General features: G+C 42.4%; 3 protein-coding genes across 4 annotated transcripts in view; 2 read left to right on the plus strand and 1 right to left on the minus strand.

Annotated features, from left to right (window-relative positions):
* The window catches only part of twsg1b (twisted gastrulation BMP signaling modulator 1b), a 297,020-nt gene that overhangs the window by 154,189 nt on the left and 121,882 nt on the right, over nt 1-20,949 (plus strand). The gene's annotated exons all lie outside the window — the stretch shown is intronic.
* The window catches only part of ppp4r1 (protein phosphatase 4, regulatory subunit 1), a 34,528-nt gene that overhangs the window by 9,849 nt on the left and 3,730 nt on the right, over nt 1-20,949 (minus strand). For both annotated transcript variants that reach the window (XM_082184736.1, XM_082184735.1), the window contains exons 6-17: nt 18,237-18,383; nt 17,238-17,345; nt 17,083-17,148; nt 15,645-15,803; nt 14,401-14,519; nt 12,244-12,608; nt 10,263-10,405; nt 8,911-8,988; nt 8,443-8,628; nt 7,491-7,652; nt 3,604-3,704; nt 1,468-1,588 (exon numbers count right to left, since the gene is read on the minus strand). In XM_082184736.1, the coding sequence (XP_082040862.1) occupies nt 1,468-1,588; nt 3,604-3,704; nt 7,491-7,652; nt 8,443-8,628; nt 8,911-8,988; nt 10,263-10,405; nt 12,244-12,608; nt 14,401-14,519; nt 15,645-15,803; nt 17,083-17,148; nt 17,238-17,345; nt 18,237-18,383 (1,755 nt within the window). The remainder of the gene's footprint in view (nt 1-1,467; nt 1,589-3,603; nt 3,705-7,490; nt 7,653-8,442; nt 8,629-8,910; nt 8,989-10,262; nt 10,406-12,243; nt 12,609-14,400; nt 14,520-15,644; nt 15,804-17,082; nt 17,149-17,237; nt 17,346-18,236; nt 18,384-20,949) is intronic.
* Nucleotides 6,016-7,442, plus strand: LOC309509825 (uncharacterized protein). The gene is made up of 2 exons (XM_082184789.1): nt 6,016-6,245; nt 6,444-7,442. Exon 2 carries the CDS (start codon nt 6,500-6,502, stop codon nt 7,241-7,243), a length of 744 nt encoding a protein of 247 aa, XP_082040915.1. The 5' UTR covers nt 6,016-6,245; nt 6,444-6,499; the 3' UTR covers nt 7,244-7,442.

Genomic DNA, 20,949 nt, shown 5'->3' on the forward strand with positions numbered 1-20,949 from the left:
GTGTTTAAACTGCGAAGTGCCTGCACTGTCTGCAAACTTCATTTTCCCCGCAGTTCTGGGGTAGCGACTGCAACATTCGCAGTTCATTAAGTTCGTCTCCTTACAGTACCTCAACCAGCTGAATTCTCGCAGCCAGTCTTCCCGAAAATGGTGGGTTCGGGCCTTTATCACCTCACAAACCTCTGATTCTGAATCATCATCCGGCTGTGTCTGTGACATTGATATTTGTCTCCGTCTCCTTCCCACGGACGTTTACGCGCGCTCGATTATCTCTAGGACCCTCCCCCTCCACACATTAGCCAGTTACAGTGGCCATTCCCAATTCTTCTCACACTCATTGGCCTGCCACACATTCCGGATTCATTGACGCGCCCCTTCCGTTTAACGTGTAAAAACAAAACAAATTTACTGGTCGCACATGTGCGACTGGATGAAAAATTCAGTCGCACACTCTCAAATTTTGGTCGCAAAATGCGACCATTTGGTCGCAGTCTGGAGCCCTGCGTGGGGTGGCCCGTGTTTTCTGAAAATGTAAAAAGATCCACATCAGCCTTGCCAAAACCGATCCTAGATCTGTGCCACAATTCAAGTGTGCACACGCCACTCCAGGGGAGACGCCGGTCTGCCCCGTATCAAGAGCATCCGTGCCACTTGCAGCAGGGACAGTGAGGGAGTACCCCCTTGCCTGCTTATATACGACCACTGTCGTATTTTTCACTCTGAATAACACGTTTGCCCTGTTGGGCCAAGTGTTTCATTATCAGGAGAACTACTCCAAAAAGTTTGTGACGCTCTTACAGCACTGGTTTCACCCCTCTCTTACAGAGTTTCTTGTTTGTGTCGTGACGCATTTGTCGTCACTACTACACATGACGTAACTCTGCCCAGGGAAATTCCTTCTGTCAACAGATTCAGGTTTCCCAGGGTGGTAGGTATCGGTTGCGCTACACGTTCTTATATATTAGGGCTGGGGGAATTAACGCGTTAATCTTAGTGATTAATTTTAGATGTTTAACGAAAAAAAAAAAACGCAGCACTTTTTTTTGCCTCATTTCGTGAAAAGGCCGAAAATATGCCGTCCCACCCCTCCGTGTTCGGCGATCAGGTTTCATTCTCGCACAGCTTTCACGATCGGGGCTTTTCCACTCCGTGTGTGCGCTGCGCTCTCCGTTCCGTGTGTGTGTGTGTGTGTGTGTGTGTGTCATTATTAAATAAATAAAAAAGTAAAAAAAAGGAAGAAAGCTTTTTATTTTTTTTATTATTAAATAAAGACAAATTGAAAAAAAATGAAAAAAGTAAAAGAAAAACAAAGTAAAAAATAAAATGTTAAAAAAATAAAGAAAGAGACAGATAAAACCCTAACCCAAAGTGAAAAAAAGAAAAAAACCACAGTGAAAGTGAGAGAGAGAGAGAGAGAGAGAGAGAGAGAGAGAGAGAGAGAGAGAGAGAGAGAGAGAGAGAGAGTACCAGTCTGTATGACGTCCAGCGAACGGAAGAGACTCGGTCCGTACAGAGACAGAAGGCCAGCGGTCTCAGATAATCATGAACGTCCTGCGCGCTGTACAGCTCCAGCAACAACACCAGCTGCCTGTCACACACACACACACACACACACACACACACACACACACACACGAGTCATGACATCATCACACCCTACAGGAGGACTAGTACTCTGCCAACTCGGAGTGAAACCAGTCACACACACACAGAGTCATGACTAGGGTTGGGTATCGTTTGAATTTGAACGATTCCGATTCCGATTCCGATTCCTTGTTTCGATTCCGGTTCCTAACGATTCTCGATTCCGATTCTTTTAAGAGGCAGGGTCAAAAAAGTTTAGATCAATTTTAATTCTATGAACTTTTTAATTTTTATGAAATTTACTATGAATTTCTCACAGGGCTGTTTTCAACTACAATATAAATATCAAATCTATTTTAAACAACTTTTTTGACATTTTAAATGAGCTAGCTAACCAACGGTCTTTCTGAAGGAAATAGTCTGACCTTCTCCATCAATTGAAATATAAAAAAATTTGCATCACAATAAGTGTATTGTATTGTATGTGATTGTCACTAACATTTTAGTAACTAAACTGAATTTTATTAGGTTTAGTGACAACATGTTACAATGTTTACATGGTACAATTTCTGGTAAGCTACGCTTTTTTATTATTTCATTTCAATTCAGTTATTGTGATTTGATTTAATATTGACTCATTTGGATAAATATTAGGTACTCAAGATAGGCTTTAATTTTTCTCAAGAAAAAAACAACTCACCTAATGCTGTAAACATACAGAGAGCCCTATCAGCTGGCAGTATTATTTAAGGTTAAAAATAACTCAAATTAAATATAATGCGTTTTTTTTTTATTATAATAACAACTTTATTTAATGATATAAGTACAAATATAATAAATATGTAATATAGTATACACATATTTAGCAAAATACTCTCTATAGCTCTTTTTTTCTTGCCAACTATGTGCTATAGCCTATATGTTCATTAAATGGCTTTCCTGAGGTAAATATGACATAATTGTTCTCCAGCTATGTTATTGACCTCTTCACGCTGATAAAAAACACTGATTTATCGATATTATGTATGAGGAATATACAGTTAGGTAAGTTGTAGTCTACTGTATCTTTCAACAGTGTTCGTGTTTATTTACTATTAGCTAGTCGAGATGATCGGTTCACTTGCGCTAGGGATCTGTCGCGTCACATTTACAATTGCCAAAACGGTATTTATTGTTTGAATTTCGTAATAAAATTGACAGAATCTGAGAGCTGAGATGTTTTTGTATATCATAAAGTAACTGCTCTGTCTAGTCTGTCGGTCTCCGTGTCCTCTTTGCTTCACGATTTTATTGTGCGTGAGAAAATGGATGTGTGGTGTGAGAAGTGTCAATTGCGTGTGTCTCACAGTAAATGCGTGAGAGTTGGCAGCTCGTAAATGTGTTTTCATGAATATATATTTTTTTACGTTCGCCGGCATCGCGCGCAGTTTTCAAACGGACGAGCAGAGGACGAGAGAATATGGTTGCAACTTGCAAGATACCGAAGAATAAGAAAACATCATATGTACGTTTTTAAGGTTTAACGTCAGGGTTGTTTGCTCTGAATACATTTTATGAGACGCTGTGTGAGTTAATAAGGCAACTCACACAGCGTCTCATAAAATGTGTCGGTTCGCAGTTTAGCATAACAATCAATATACGCTTACACCTGTGCTAGTACACGCATTTACCATGCCGTGTGTACGTTACAAATGTTACTAAAGTGTCAGTGAGTTAACATTTGGCAGTTTGAAATCGATTATGTAGTTACTTCAGTTCAGAATAGGGCTAGAAATGACTTAGACAGCGGTTTCTTCTTCTGGTCGGCGGACTGTGAATCGAAACTAGGAATCGAAATTTAAACTTTTGAACGGTTCTGGGAAAATCGCAAAGCTAGTCCCGGTTCCAATCGATACTCGATACTCGATACCCAAGCCTAGTCATGACATCATCACACCCTACAGGAGGACTAGTACTCTGCCAACTCGGAGTGAAACCAGTCACACACACACACACACACACACACTGAAGGACTCGTACTCGGCCAGTTCGGAGCGAAACCTCCAGTTGCGGCTGTTGTCGGTCACCAGGAACTCCTGAAGCTGGTACAGATACTTCCTCCTCGTGTCCTGATGCAGAAGCTGAAAGAGGAACACATGAACATTAGGGCTGGCAACATGGAGGAAAACAAACTCAAATTTCTTTCTTAAATATTAGCAAAATTTTAATTATATTTGAATTCTAAAGGCAATACTTAATGTTAAAGGGTTGTGAAAAATTCAATAAATAAATCATATATAAAATCAAAAAAAAAACAAAAAAAACTTAATGTTAAAGGTGACATATTATGCCCCTTTTCACAAGATGTAATATAAATCTATGGTGTCCCCAGAATGTGTCAGTGAAATTTCGGCTCAAAATACCAGATCATTTATTATAGCTTGTCAAATTTGCCCCTTTTTGAGTGCGAGGAAAAACACATCTTTTTTGTGTGTGTCCCTTTAAATGCAAATGCTTTAGCTCCGCCTCCATTCAGAAGAGGGCGGAGTCTTTACATGAGCTTCAGAAACTCCAGCAATAACAAAACACACCAAAATCTAAAGTTTTTTGCATTCGAAGGTGCAGTTTATTTTTTACAATTTTATTCGACAGCCCTAATGACCATCATCATCCTCATCGTCCTCTACCCACCTCTGTCCACCTCCACCACCTCCCGCCTCCTCCTTAACTGCTGACGATTTTGCGACCTTCTTCACCAACAAAACAACAGCTATCAGCAGTCAGTTCTCAGCTCCACACACACAGGAACCCAGACCGACCCCTTCCACAGCCAATACCCCTCTGTCCTCCTTTTCTTCGCTAACCGAGGAAGAAGTATCTACACTTCTCCTCTCCAGTCACCCTACCACCTGCCCGCTTGACCCCATCCCCTCACACCTTCTACAAGCCATCTCTCCCACACTTCTACCATCACTCACACACATCATCAACTCATCCCTCCACACTGGCACCTTCCCTACAGCATTCAAGCAGGCTCGGGTTACTCCACTGCTCAAAAAACCAACACTAAACACATCATTGGTAGAGAATTACAGACCTATCTCTCTCCTACCATTCATTGCGAAGACACTTGAAAGAGCTGTCTTCAACCAACTAACATCCTTCTTGTCTCTAAACAATAGGGATGGGCATGATTAATCGACGATCGATAATTGATCGTTAAGAATTTCGTCGATCACGTTTATTTGTTATTGATTAAACTAATGCAGGTTGCGTTGCGTAGTGTGCGTAGTGTGAGTCTTGAAGCAATGGAATTAATTTTAGCGCGGAGGTACCTGCGCATCCCGGCAACGTCAGTCCCCTCAGAGCGGGTGTTTTCGGCGGCTGGACTGGCTGTCACCAGGTTGCGGTCGCTTCTGATCCCAGATCATGTCAACATGCTTATCTTTCTCAACAGAAATCAGTAGACTGGTGCAGAAGTTCTATGGGAACTACATGCGTTTTCTCAGATCGGATAGCTATCTGATTTATCAAAACGATTCCATTTACACCTGGTCACATAAATGTGTTTTTGCAAAACGGATATAAATCCGATCTTGAATTCCCGCGCTATATGCATATTTAAATTGTTGCACGTCATCGAAAGCAACTGATATGAGCTGCATTTTATTGATTATCAGCGAACATTTCTAAATCAAAGACCGCAACAAGATATTGCAGCAACAGCCCTGCTAAGATCATTTCGGTTCTTTACTTTTAATGAAGATGATTGTGTGTTGATGAATGACTTTCACTTTGATTTGCGATAGTTTGCACGTTGGCTTGATGAATAGATGCTCATCTGTGGTGATGCGTGTTGAAGTAGCGTCGTCATATCTGGATATAACATGACATATAGCCTATAACACGCTCTCACACGTTTATTTCTTATCATTTTTGGGATAAGTCAAATTTACATATGTGGTTTCAACAACCAGATGCATTTACTCTTGTCCAGTTTCGTCTGGAATGCGTCTCAGATCTCCTCCTGAAGTGGTTTGAGCGATCGGATTTAAATCCGTCTCGAATGCGTTTCGGAGGGCATTTAGATTTGGTCTTTTCACGAGCGGATAGCTATCCGATCACAGAAAACGGATGAAGTGGCCATGGGTCTCTGTTTAAGAACGCCGGCTCGCAGCTGCAGGTTCCGCTGGTTTAGAGCACCGCAGGAATCTTCAAGTCTACCGAACGTCCAGTTTCACTGCCACAAGTTGATCTTCTTGTAATAAAGATCTCATCGAGGACAAACAAACTGTATTTTTGTATTTTCATTGCATTTTTAATTTATTAAAAGTTAAAGAAATAATGAATTTCAATATAAAAATATTAATGATTAATCGATAGTCGATCGTTAATTCTCCCGACGATCGACTTAGAAAATTTAATCGAATGCCCATCCCTACTAAACAACCAGCTGGATGTCAACCAATCTGGCTTCAAGAAAGGACATTCAACTGAGACTGCATTACTGTCGGTCACAGAAGCCCTACGGATCGCAAAAGCTGCTTCCAAATCTTCAGTCCTCATTCTCCTGGATCTGTCTGCTGCCTTCGACACGGTGAATCATCAGATCCTTCTGTCCACCCTCTCATCACTGGGCATCACAGGAACTTCACTCCACTGGTTTGAGTCCTATCTCACAGGTAGGTCCTTCAAGGTCGCATGGAGAGGCGAGGTATCCAGAGCACATCAGCTGACCACAGGGGTTCCCCAGGGTTCAGTTCTTGGTCCCCTCCTCTTCTCCATCTACACCACATCACTGGGACACATCATACAGGCACACGGTTTTTCCTACCACTGCTATGCTGATGACACACAGCTCTTCCTCTCCTTTCAACCAGATGATCCCACAGTAGCTGCACGGGTCTCAAGCTGTCTGGCGGACATCTCCACATGGATGAAGGAACATCACCTGCAGCTCAACCTGGCAAAGACTGAGCTTCTCGTCCTCCCTGCCAATCCATCTCTACAGCACGACTTCACCATCCAGCTAGAGTCATCATTAATCACCCCATCAAGATCGGTCAGAAATCTTGGAGTAACGTTTGATGACCAGCTGACCTTCACAGATCACATTTCAAAGACAGCTCGATCATGCAGGTTTGCACTGCACAACATCAGGAAGATCAGGCCTTTCCTAACTGAGCATGCAACACAACTTATCGTCCAGGCCCTGGTCATCTCTAGGCTTGACTACTGCAATGCCCTTCTGGCTGGACTCCCAGCATGTGCGACCAAACCCCTACAGATGATCCAGAATGCTGCAGCTCGTCTTGTCTTCAACGAGCCCAAGAGGGCCCACGTCACTCCTCTGTTCATCTCTCTGCACTGGCTACCTCTCGCTGCTCGCATCAAGTTCAAGGCATTGACGCTTGCTTACAGATCCATCACAGGCTCAGCTCCCTCCTACTTTCACTCACTCCTACGAGTCTACATCCCTACCAGACACCTACGATCGGTCAACGAGCGACGTCTCGTGGTTCCATCACAGAAAGCCACAAAATCACTTTCCAGAACATTCTCATTTACAGTTCCATGCTGGTGGAACGCTCTCCCCACCCTCATCCGGAATGCAGAATCCCTGACAACATTCAAAAAACAGCTGAAAACCAATCTCTTCCGTGAGCACTTAACCTTATAGAAAAAAAAAAAAAAAAAAAAAACCCTTCCCTTTGAAACATCACTTATCAGGCTTATGCTACTCTGAATAATACCTGAACTTCGTATTTTGAGCACTTCCTGCGTTGTTGTTGCTTTTGCCTCTTTATGATGACTCGCTGAATTTAGTCCTAATTTGTAAGTCGCTTTGGATAAGGGCGTCTGCTAAATGACTAAATGTAAATGTACCCACACACACACACACTCTCTGAGTGATGAAGAGGACGGACCTTGAGGAAGTCGTAGAGGTGCTTGAGGACGCCGATGCGAACCTCGTCCAGATCCTTCAGGAAACTGTTGAAGACGGGAACCAGATGAGCGGCCGTCAGCTGATCGCCCAGGATCTGAGCCAGTTCGTGGATGGAGAACGCCAGCGTCCGACGCACCTTCCACTGACACACACGAGAGAGAGAGAGAGAGAGAGAGAGAGAGAGAGAGAGAGAGAGAGAGAGAGAGAGAGAGAGAGAGAGAGAGAGAGAGAGAGAGAGAGAGAGAGAAAAAAAATCAATATCATTTTTATAAAATAACATTAAAAAATATTAAATGTTATATAGTTAATATCACACCAAGAGTGCCATTTTTTCTCCAAATATCAGCATGATTCCAAAAGCAATATTGATTTTATACAACAGTTCAATAAATAAGACGTTAAAATTAAGTGACTTATATTTTAGACATTTCACCAATGAAAATAGCTCAAATAAAGACACAGGACTGTTCTGCGTCTCTGAGTGACACACTGAGGTGTTCATTACTGAATGAACGAATCAGTTGAATGAATGATTCAATGACTCACTCATTAAGACAGTCAAATTATTAGTTTCTGAATGAATCAGTTGAATGAATGATTCAATGACTCACTCTTTAAGACAATCAAATGATTAGTTTCTGAATGAATCAGTTGAATGAATGATTCAATGACTCACTCATTAAGACAATCAAATGATTAGTTTCTGAATGAATCAGTTGAATGAATGATTCAATGACTCACTCATTAAGACAGTCAAATGATTAGTTTCTGAATGAATCAGTTGAATGAATGATTCAATGACTCACTCATTAACAGTGACTCGCTGCCACCTACTGGTGAAAAATCATCTTCAGACGCAGCTTGTGTTCCCTCTGTACCTTCCTCTTGCACGTTGTGTGAGGTGCATGCATCATGAATGATTGGAAACGCACCTGCATGTCTGAGGCCAGCGTCTCGTAGGTGTCGCGCAGGCAGTTCCAGTTCTGGCGTCCTAGCGTTAGCGCCACGCCCGGCAGACTGTAGGCGCAGTGCTTAGCGATCTCCATGTCCACGGTCTGAGCGCGTGACGGGTCCGTCATCGACAGATACTGATCCAGCAACGCCTGAGGAACCACGTCCTGCAGCGGGCGGCACACGGTCAGAGCAGAGCATCATGGGATTGAGCTCATGATGATCAAGTCAATTCACGTTATTTAAATAGCGCTTTTCACAACACACATCCTTTCAAAGCAGCTTTACAGAAAGAGTCCACATTACAATTTAGAGTGATCTGTCATCAGAGGAAACTAAGTTATGTATTTCAGAAATGTACATATACAAAATCACATTTAGCTAAACATGTAGTGATTTACTGCAGACTCAACGAGCTCTCACTGAAGTAATACTGATGATCAGCTGACCTGCTGTTTAGATCTCCTCTCATCGTCAGGATTGACACTGCCGTCGCTCACGTCAGAATCATCGGCCGAATCACGCCTCTGAAACACACAACACATGAAACCGCTTCAGCTGAGACAAACATTCAGCATTTTACACGTAACACACTTTAAAATAATCAGGACACGATTAAAAACAAAATTTTTGCTTCTTTTCATTTCTATTCACGAATATAGTTTACATTCACCGACAGATATCAGACAAACATTTTAGTGCATGAAAAATATCATGTGTGACAAACAAATCAGATTCACCTGTGTGTTTTCTGACAGGAGCTCAGGTGTGTGTGTGTGTGTGTGTGTGTGTGTGTGTGTGTGTTTTCTGACAGGAGCTCAGGTGTGTGTGTGTGTGTGTGTGTGTGTGTGTGTGTGTGTGTGTGTGTGTGTGTGTGTGTGTGTGTGTGTGTGTGTGTGTTTTCTGACAGGAGCTCAGGTGTGTGTGTGTGTGTGTGTGTGTGTGTTTTCTGACAGGAGCTCAGGTGTGTGTGTGTGTGTGTGTGTGTGTGTGTGTGTGTGTGTGTGTGTGTGTGTGTGTGTGTGTGTGTTTTCTGACAGGAGCTCAGGTGTGTGTGTGTGTGTGTGTGTGTGTGTGTGTGTGTGTGTGTGTGTGTGTGTGTGTGTGTGTGTGTGTTTTCTGACAGGAGCTCAGGTGTGTGTGTGTGTGTGTGTGTGTGTGTGTGTGTGTGTGTGTGTGTGTGTGTGTGTGTGTGTGTGTGTGTGTGTGTGTGTGTGTGTTTTCTGACAGGAGCTCAGGTGTGTGTGTGTGTGTGTGTGTGTGTGTGTTTTCTGACAGGAGCTCAGGTGTGTGTGTGTGTGTGTGTGTGTGTGTGTGTGTGTGTGTGTGTTTCTGACAGGAGCTCAGGTGTGTGTGTGTGTGTGTGTGTGTGTGTGTGTGTGTGTGTGTGTGTGTGTGTGTGTGTGTGTGTTTTCTGACAGGAGCTCAGGTGTGTGTGTGTGTGTGTGTGTGTGTGTGTGTGTGTGTGTGTGTGTTTTCTGACAGGAGCTCAGGTGTGTGTGTGTGTGTGTACTTGTACAACTATCTTTGTGAGGACCAGTTTGAGTTTTAGACCACTGGAGTGAGGACAAAGAGAGTAAAGTGAGGACATGTTGGCCGGTCCTCAGTTTCTGAGAGCCTTTAAAGGCCTGGTTATAATGAGGTTAAGGGTCGGTTTAGGGTCAGGGGTCGGGTTAGGCACTTAGTTGTGATGGGTAAGGTTAGGGTAAGCGGCTAGAGATTGCATCGTGTCAATGAATGTCCTCATAAAGACAGATGTACAAGAGAGAGTGAGTGAGTGAGTGAGTGAGTGTGTGATCACCTGTGTGTTTTCTGACAGGAGCTCAGAGGGGTTCTGGGAACTGAAGGGATTGGATTGGGCCGCTCGAGGCTCCAGGAAAGCGTCCTCTAGTCCTGAATCCAGTGCTGTGGCTCTCAGAGCCGCCGTCAAGACGTCCACTTGTGCTGAAACACACACACACACACGCACATCAGCACAGGACATGTTTTCCTGCTTGAATGTTGATTATTCTCCTCATATTCTCCATTGTTGCGGCTCCTCTCTTCCCAGTCTGTCAGTAACGCTCTGTTTACTTCCTGTCTCTATGAAGCCCCTCCTTCTGAAAAGCACACTGTGCTCTGATTGGTCGGCTGGAGCAGTGTGTTGTGATTGGTCGAGCGCTTCGAGTGTGTTTGGGAAATGTCCCGCACCTAATTACCATAACCGCCAGTTTAACACACTACTAACTAACACAACCAGGCCCCGCCCCTTTATTCTGCGTATGAATTATTATAATGAGGAATATTGTGACGTGTTCCCGGAAGAAACTCAAGACTACAATGGAGGCGTTTCAGGAGTTCAGGAACACTGACACTGATATAGAGAAGAGCTGGAGCTTCTTCATGATCACACACTGAGGAGAAATAAAGATCTTCCTCTTCTGAACACAGTTATTGTGCGTCACTCCTTCTGTTTTTCGGCTCAGTGTTTCAGCAACTTCCTGCACTCGCTTCCTTCCACCGACACAGAGGTCTCGGCTCAGCCGCTTTAAGCCTTGTGTTCCTTAAGACCACAACAAACTGGGAAACACAAGCTTGCGATTCAGCCATTTCAAAGCAGATGCCTTGTCCAAATACACACTCTTAATGCACACCACACACACACTGCGCTAAGCGTATCCCATCATGCATTATGTTTCAGGAACTCATGTAAAACTAATTAGATGCATATAATTTGGTAGTAAAAACAAAGTGTTGCACATTTTCTTGGTGCAGAGATTGTGTGTGAGTGTGGTGTGTGTGGGTGTGGTGTGTGTGAGTGTGGTGTGTGTGAGTGTGTGTGGTGTGTGTGGTGTGTGTGGCCTATTGTGTACAACATTTGCAACTGTTTTATCCCTTAATTAGAAGCAGCGCAGCGTCTCCTGTTAGTTACACAGCGACTACTGAACACACATGTAGATGTTAAAAGTATTGAAAATATAATAAATAAAAGCTCTGTAAACACTTCAGACTATAAGTGTGTCCCATTGAGTAATCAAAAGTTCTACACACACTTGCAGGGCCAAATAGAGGAAATGCGAGTTGTGCAACGCATCATTCATGGATCATTCATCAGGTTCTTCGATGCTACAAGCATGATAAAGTTAAAAACATTATTAAAACCAAGTGAACAGTCAGTGATAAAATAAGAACAAACACACAAATTACAAGCAGAGATTAACAGTAGTGTTCAGGTAGACATTAATAATGAAGCCTAAATGTAAAATAACACTGTTCACTGTAGAAATTAAACATAGGTTCATCTGTTAAAGCTGTATTCTGTTGTTTTATGAACATTAATGACACAGACGACAGCAGGAATATTAGGCTACTGTCACTTTAAGACGAATAAACCGACACACATCCGCTTTCTCAACTGTTCACTGAAGACAGAACCGAGAGAACACTCGCAGAGACGGTGTTTAGACATCAGTGTGTGTGTGTGTGTGTGTGTGTGTGTGTGTGTGTGTGTGTGTGTGTGTGTGTGTGTCCGTTCAAGCGCAAGGAAACACAAAAGAGGAATCAATGCAGTGTTCGAGTGCTGTCTGAATCTCTCTCTCTCTCTCTCAAACACGTCCAAATCATAAACTTTCACTCTACGATGGTTCAATTTAGCAGCTAATCCACGAACCACACGCGTGCCGAACCGTGGGGCAGCCGATCCGTACGGATCACCCCTAGGAAATACGTCATGCAAGTAGAGAAGTGGTCAAGAGCAGAGACCGCAGGTGTGGGTGTTTGGAGAAGGAGAAGCTTGCACTCACCTTTGACATCTGGGTCATCGATGTGCGGCTCCAGGTTTTCGATGAGCTCTTCCAGCTGTTTCCTTCCCAGCGCCGGAGCGGATGACCGATTCTTCTCCTCCCCTTTCTCCTCCCCTTTCTCCTCCCCTTTCTCCTCCCCTTTCTCCAGCAGGTCCAGGCTGATCTCTGGGATCGGTGTCCTCCAGTACTGGAAGGAGTTGAAGATCTCCTGCTCCTCTTGCGGATTGGGATTGGGATTGGGATCATCCTGCGCTGATATGGGAGAAACCCGGTCCTCTGTCTCTTCATGAAGCCACTTCACGGACTCGACCTCCGCCTCACATCCCGAGGGATTGTGGGAAACTGCAGGCGTCTCTGCGTTTGTGCTGAACGAGACACAAATGAGACGTGAGCGAATTTATATCACAGTATTTTTCACAATTATACCGGTTTCACAGTATATGATGGTATATTTTTTTCTTTTTTCCAAGCATGACTGTGTGTGAACCTCATTTTCTACTGCTTGAGAGGAAACACTACAGTAGACAGACTCAGAATGCTCTATTTTAATGCTCTAGTGAATATTGTAGCATTAAAGGGATAGTTCACTTTGAAATAAAATTGGCATGTTTTAGCTTACCTCAAGGGCATCCAAGATGTAGGTGTCTTTTTTTCCGCAGTAGTTTCAATTTTGATATTTTTAGGTCAAACCGTTCTTGTCTGTCAGTCATATAATGCAGGTCTATGGTCACTGTCTCAAAGAGCATGCACAGAGTCCAAATTAAACAATTCCCCATCGTAAGTACACATTGATGGCCTAAGACACGAAACGAGCGGTTTGTGTGAGAAAACGAACAGTATTTATATCGTTTTTACCTCTTGTACACAGCCATGTCGAAGTGCTCTGATCTGACGTGTACGCAGACTGGTGCATAGATATATACACTAGATGTCGCCTTGGCTACGGCAGTTCATTGAACGAATGTCTTTAAGGCGACATCTAGTGTATATATCTATGCACCAGTCTGCGCACACGTCAGATCAGATCACTTCGACATGGCTGTGTACAAGAGGTAAAAACGATATAAATACTGTTCGTTTTCTCACACAAACCGCTCGTTTCGTGTCTTAGGCCATCAATGTGTACTTACGATGGGGAATTGTTTAATTTGGACGATGGGGAATTGTTTTAATTTGGACTCTGTGCATGCTCTTTGAGACAGTGACCATAGACCTGCATTATATGACTGACAGACAAGAACGGTTTGACCTAAAAATATCAAAATTGAAACTACTGCGGAAAAAAAGACACCTACATCTTGGATGCCCTTGAGGTAAGCTAAAACATACCAAAATGTTATTTCAAAGTGAACTATCCCTTTAATACAGGTTTGCAGTGTTTATAAAGAGGTCCAGCAGGAGGCGCTGTAGGAGCGGCAGAAGTCTCGTTCATAAACGCTGAGTTATCAGGAAACATAAAGAAAGATTCAATTGAAATAACATTGAAACTTTCTAAACACAAACACCCGCTCGGCGTTTAGACTGTGAAACGTGCAGTGCTCATGTTTATTCAACGATATCAAAGCCTTCTGCTAAATCTATTTGTGACGGGCAGTGTTGATATTGTGAAGCAATGTATGGGAAACACTGTAATATAATTTGACAGCTATTAATTATAGTTGAACCCATCCATCTTCACTGTCAGGCTCAGTAACACACACACACACACACACCACAGCGAAAAGACCCTCTCAAACAGTGTCGCGTTCATACACCGGTATTGCAGTATATTAAAAATTCATATCATAACAAATAAACACCGGTATTCTGTATGAACCGGTACACCGCCCGGCACTAAGGTTCGTTTCTCAGCTCTTCATTGTGTTTAAATCTTTTTATTTGGCATTTTAACAAACGATCATTTGTAATTACACTTCTTTTAAATGCAACCACATCCTAACAAATATGCATGAAAAGAGAAAAGACATAGGGGGAGTAATAATTGAACAGAAAAAAGGTAAATAAAAAAAATAAAAAAATAAAAATAAAATAAAGTAAAAAACCTAACCAGACAGAAAAGACATCCAACCTCCACCCGAAACTCCACCTGACAGTGCTATCCAGTGATAAAGCAGGTAATGAGGGCACGCTCAGCTCTTCATCAGTCGCTCGTCTCACCTGTGTGTCTGTGTTTCGCTCCAGTTCCCCTCGTCTCTGAAGTACTGACCCGCGTTACCACTGGGACTCGCGAACGTGGAGATGAACTGACCCAGCGACTGAAACGCTGCCTGACGCACCTGGAGACCGAAGCACACGCTCATTAAAGGAGGAGTTCACTTCAGGATCAATGTCCTCATGATTTACTCTCCCGCACGTCATCGAAGATGTTCATGTCTTTCTTTCTTCAGTGGAAAAGAAATGAAGGTTTTTTGAGGAAAACATTCCAGGATGTTCCTCCATATAGTGTCTTCAACAGGGTCCAAATGTGAGTTTCAGTCTCGACACGATCCAGCCGAGGAATAAGAGTCTTATCTAGACAAACCAGCCGACATTTTAGAACAAAAGAAACATTTCTATACTTTTAAACACAAATGCTGGTCTTGCAGGTCCAGGACTTCACACATTACGTAATCGCGTTGAAAGGTTGCGCGTGTTCCGGTTCAGAAATGTAGTGAAGGGCGAATTTTTTCCTCAAACTTCAAAATTGTCTGACATCGTTGTTTTGCCTTTTATTTATATATTTATTTGCGAAAATTTTCGTATGTGTTTTTCAGTATTGGTCATTCAGTGGCTCTGAACTGTCACAACACTTGCTAACGGATTCAAAAAACAAAGAAAATCGAACCTGATCCGAATTATTTATTTTTTTATCACAGACGAAAGTTTCGGAGGAAGTGTGTAAACGTGATTGACGTGAGGTTGTATTTATTTTTTAACGTGCGAAATAAGAATTTCGAAATCCTTTAGTCTTTGCACGTTGGCTTTGTTAACACTGGGGCGGTTCTTACGCCTAGGTCACGCTTGACCTTTCAACCTGATTACGTAATGTGTGTCACATCACAGCTAGTGCAAGACCAGCATTTGTGGTTAAAAAGTATATAAATGTTTCTTTTGTTCTAAAATGTGGGCTGGTTTGTCTAGATAAGACTCTTATTCCTCGGCTGGATCGTGTCGAGACTTTGAAGCTGCACTGAAACTCACATCTGGACCTTCGACCCGTTGGACCCCATTGAAGACATTATATGGAGGAACATCCTGGAATGTGTTCCTCAAAAACCTTCATTTCTTTTCCACTGAGGAAAGACAGACATGAACATCTTGGATGACGTGCGGGAGAGTAAATCATCAGGACATGTTAACTCTGAAGTGAACGACTCTAACACAGAACAGAACTGGTGAAGGAGCAGAAGTGTGTGTCGTACCCAGCGCGAGGGGTCGCTGATCAGACTGATGAACAGAGAGGAGAGTTTGGTCCGCCGCACTTCTGGAGATGTGGCCGAGGACACGGTCATGAAACACTCGGCGCAGGCCTTCCTCACGCCCCACACGTTATCCGAGCAGAGCTGGAAGAACCGGGGAAGCTGGACCGGATCGGGAGAGAGGAGCGACAGGAAGACGCATCACACGACAGGAAACCGGCAACACAAAACACAGAGCTGATAACATCACTACATTTGTAAAGGCTTTCCTGCAGCTCAAACAGTAGAGCGCTGGCGTTTGCAACACTAAGGTCACGGGTTCGATTCCCAGGGAAAGCAAGAACTGATGAGAACTGATTAAGAAAGTAAATGTGTACACTGAAATGCAATGCAAGTCGCTTTGGATAAAAGCGTCTGCCAAAATGCATCAATGTAAATAAATGTATAAAATCTTATTGAATCTTATAAAAAAAAGTGTTTTTTTAAACCCTCCTCAATAAAATCTGTTCAAAACTGGCTTATCTTTTTCAGCAACACTTGATCCATTAATACTAACACCTTCTCTTCTAATACTAACTTTATCTGGACAATAACTTTATCCTAGAGCTGCTGTAAAGCCTAATCTCTGTTACTGTAATCTCCTATTATCACCGTAAAGCTGCTTTGAAACACTCTATATTGTTTAAAGCGCTGTATAAATGAAGGTGACTTGACTTGTATATATATTTATTATAATAAAAAAATATATATGATAATATAGATAAGAAAAAAAGTGTAAAATTTGGTGTAAGTGTTGCTGAAGTGGAGATTTCAGGCTCAATGTCGGAGGACAAACTCATGTAGAGCAAACGGCCTGTAATGAAAAGCCCAAATCTCAAAATTGACAGATGCATGAACACAGTTTTAGCCTGTAGTGTCTCGCCTTAATTGACCGTTCGCAAAGACCCGCCCCCTTTAGTTACTGTTGCTATGTCCGACTAGCCACGCCTCTGTCACACACACCCTGTCCTCACGCAGTGAAACACACATCGCAGAGCAGAGAGGACACTCACAACACACTGAGACACAGGACAGACCAGGGTATTTTTTTATATGAAACAAAGTCTCACCTTACAAATTTGGTCAGAAATTTAAACAATAAATACGGTTTTGTGTGTCTTTAATGTGTCGTCGCTCAGTTAAAGCGGCTCGAGAACCGATCATCTCTTCCTTCTAGTTCAATATAGCATCAAATAAACATGAATGAACATCAGAAGGAATGTTGTATTAACCGTGGAAAGACGTCAGGACACTCACTCGTTAATCTACTAACTCTCCCGACTGCTGTGTCGGACAAAAAGGGCAGATTCGGCGGATTATGATTGGTCAGATCGCCTGTCAATCAAACTCCCTGGGAAGGGTCAATTGTGTTATAAAGTTGCTATTGCTGTGTGTGTCATACCAGCAGTTCCTCTGTTGCCTCTCCTCCAACAACACTGCAGATGTCCCCGAAGTTCGCCGCACACACCTGTCAAACACACACACACACACACACCTCTGATCAGCCCTCGTCCTCTCGACTCCTCCCAGACACGGGCCAGTCAGACTCACACACACCTTGCGTACGTGGAACATCCTGCAGTCGCAGCACATCTCGCAGAAGCGTGGCAGGAAGAGCCGCTCCGTGATGTCCTTGCCCACCATCGGCGCCATTTTACAGATGATCTGAGGAAACACCGGAGACGCCGTTCAATGGGACAGAATTCCAGAAGTTCAGCACAAGCGTCACCATTATGAACTTTGTGGACCATTAAGTGTCATAAAAAGAATTGCAAATAAACTATTTCATTCTGTTTTTCTCGACACTTAGTGTATTCATTATCAGTTATTTTTTTACTTGTAATATAACAGGCCCATATGACTTACTTTAATGTTATGAAAATGTATATTAATATAAGATAATAAAAAATAACCATATTTACTTTATTGCTGTGAAAATTAATACTTATATAATATAATATAATATATACTAAAAATGATAATACAATAGGCCCATATTATTTACTTTAATGCTGTGTAAATTATTATTTATATAATTCTAATATATAATAAAAATATAATAAAATAGGCCCATATTATTTACATAAACACTGTGAAAATAGTATTTATATAATAATTAAAGAAATAAGTCCATATTTATTTTATTGCTGTGAACATTTATATAATATAATATAATAATTATAAAAATAGCTGCATATTTATTTTATTGCTGTGAAAATTAATATTTATATAATATCATAATAAAATATTATAATAATAATAATAATAATAATAAATAATAAGCCCATTTTATTTTGTTTAATGCTATGAAAATTTATATTTATATGATTATTTATAATATTAAATAACAAAGAATATATTTTAATATGCCCACGTTTAACTTTATTGCTGTGAATATTAACATGATGCATTATATTGTATTATTATAACGCAGACTGATTAAACCCACAAACCTTCATTTCGTATGAAGGAAGACATTTATTATAATGGTTTCATTAGGTTTATATGATATTAAGTTATATTTACATAAATATTAAGTTTCACACAGATTCTCACCGCCATGGCTTCGGTTTTGACGTCGTCGTTGCTGTCAGGAGCGGTGAGGTCCACCAGTACGGGACACACCAGACTCTCCACGTCTCCTCGCTCGATGAGCTCCTGCTCCAGCAGAACCAGCAGCGCCGCCTGACTCGTCTTACGGACCTGAGCCAGGAAACACGTCACATGACCAGGAATCACATCACATGACCAGGAAACACGTCACATGACCAGGAAACACGTGGAAACAAGTCACATGACCAGGAATCACATCACACGACCAGGAAACACGTCACATGACCAGGAAACACGTGGAAACAAGTCACATGACCAGGAATCACATCACACGACCAGGAAACACGTCACATGACCAGGAATCACGTCACATGACCAGGAAACACGTGGAAACAAGTCACATGACCAGGAATCATATCACATGACTAGGACACACGTCATACAGGAATCACGTCACATGATCAGGAAACACGTGAAAACACGTCACATGACCAGGAATCACATCACATGACCTGGAAACCCGTCACATGACCAGGAATCACATCACATGACCAGGAAACACGTCACATGACCAGGAATCACGTCACATGACCAGGAAACACGTGGAAACAAGTCACATGACCAGGAATCACATCACATGACCAGGAAACACGTCACATGACCAGGAATCACGTCACATGACCAGGAAACACGTGGAAACAAGTCACATGACCAGGAATCACATCACATGACCAGGAAACACGTCACATGACCAGGAATCACGTCACATGACCAGGAAACACGTGGAAACAAGTCACATGACCAGGAATCACATCACATGACCAGAAAACACGTCACATGACCAGGGGCATGTTCAAGTTCAAAACGGTGCGCAACGTTTTGCTACGGTTTCCGGGTTGAGCGTCATGTGTCCTGGAAGCGGCGTGCACCGGTGTGCAACGGGGTTTGAGATACGTTTTCTCTTGTTTGGTGGGTGTGTCAGAACTGCAGTCCAATCAGCAGCAACATGCATATAAAGCACGCGGTATTAAAGTGAACTCGCACAATGGGTTCAAGGAAAGTAATTTACAAATGTGTTGGATGCAGCTCGGCATACGCAACAACTGAGGATATTAGAAGACATGTTTGTCGTAAGTTTTATTGTAAAAATATAGGATATCAACATAATGATGTAGTTGTTTATATTTTTTAGCTTCATTGCAAGTGTATGACATTTGGTATAGAAATAAACAATGGTAATTAAGTGCTTTTCCTAAAAATGAGAAAGAAAATACAGGGTATTAAAACAGTATGAACTACAAATAAAGTCAGTATGTGAGGCTAAATAGATGTATTTTAATCTGAATTAGGTAAGATGTGTGCTTCAGTTTCAGCAATCCCTTCACTCCACTGGGATGTTCTCTTTTGTTCTGGGCGGCAAGTGCAGTAACTGTAACATCGAGCATATTTTGTAGTATTAAACACATATTTATACCGACTTCATCAGGCTCAGAAAATTCTTCACAAAGAACACAAAGAATGAGCCTTCTCAGCTGCCATAGTTGCAACTCTTGCGTCATCAGAACAGTGTGTTCAACGCATCACCGTTTCTGTTTAAAAAACGTTGTGCAACGTTTTGCCGGGGCTGAACGCAGCCCTGGAATCACGTCACATGACCAGGAAACACGTGGAAACAAGTCACATGACCAGGAATCATATCACAAGACTAGAACACACGTCATACAGGAATCACGTCACATGATCAGGAAACACGTGGAAACAAGTCACATGACCAGGAATCATATCACATGACTAGAACACACGTCATACAGGAATCACGTCACATGATCAGGAAACACGTGGAAACAAGTCACATGACCAGGAATCATATCACATGACTAGGACACACGTCATACAGGAATCACGTCACATGATCAGGAAACACGTGGAAACAAGTCACATGACCAGGAAATCATATCACATGACTAGGAAACACGTCATACAGGAATCACGTCACATGATCAGGAAACACGTGGAAACAAGTCACATGACCAGGAATCATATCACATGACTAGGAAACACGTCATACAGGAATCACATCACATGACCAGGAAACACATGAAAACACGTCACATGACCAGGAATCACGTGAAAACACGTCACATGACCAGGAATCACGTCACATGACCAGGAATCACGTGGAAACAAGTCACATGACCAGGAATCACATCACATGACTAGGAAACACGTGGAAACTCGTCATACAGGAATCACGTCACATGACCAGGAATCACGTCACATGACCAGGAATCACATCACATGACCAGGAATCACGTCACATGACTAGGAAACACGTGGAAACTCGTCATACAGGAATCACGTCACATGATCAGGAAACACTTGAAAACACGTCACATGACCAGGAATCACGTCACATGACCTGGAAACACCACACATGACCAGAAAAACACACGTCACATGACCAGGGCTGCGTTCAGCCCCGGCAAAACGTTGCACAACGTTTTTTAAACAGAAACGGTGATGCGCTGAACACACTGTTCTGATGACGCAAGAGTTGCAACTATGGCAGCTGAGAAGGACATTCTTTGTGAAGAATTTTCTGAGCCTGATGAAGTCGGTATAAATATGTGTTTAATACTACAAAATATGCTCGATGTTACAGTTACTGCACTTGCCGCCCAGAACAAAAGAGAACATCCCAGTGGAGTGAAGGGAT

This window comes from Leuciscus leuciscus (assembly GCF_965113295.1).
Source record: "Leuciscus leuciscus genome assembly, chromosome: 11".
In the NCBI taxonomy this organism is placed as follows: Eukaryota; Metazoa; Chordata; class Actinopteri; order Cypriniformes; family Leuciscidae; genus Leuciscus; species Leuciscus leuciscus.

Coding starts and splice junctions, on each gene's coding strand:
- LOC309509825 (XM_082184789.1), top strand. CDS start 6,500: ATGAAGGAACATCACCTGCAGCTCAACCTGGCAAAGACTGAGCTTCTC.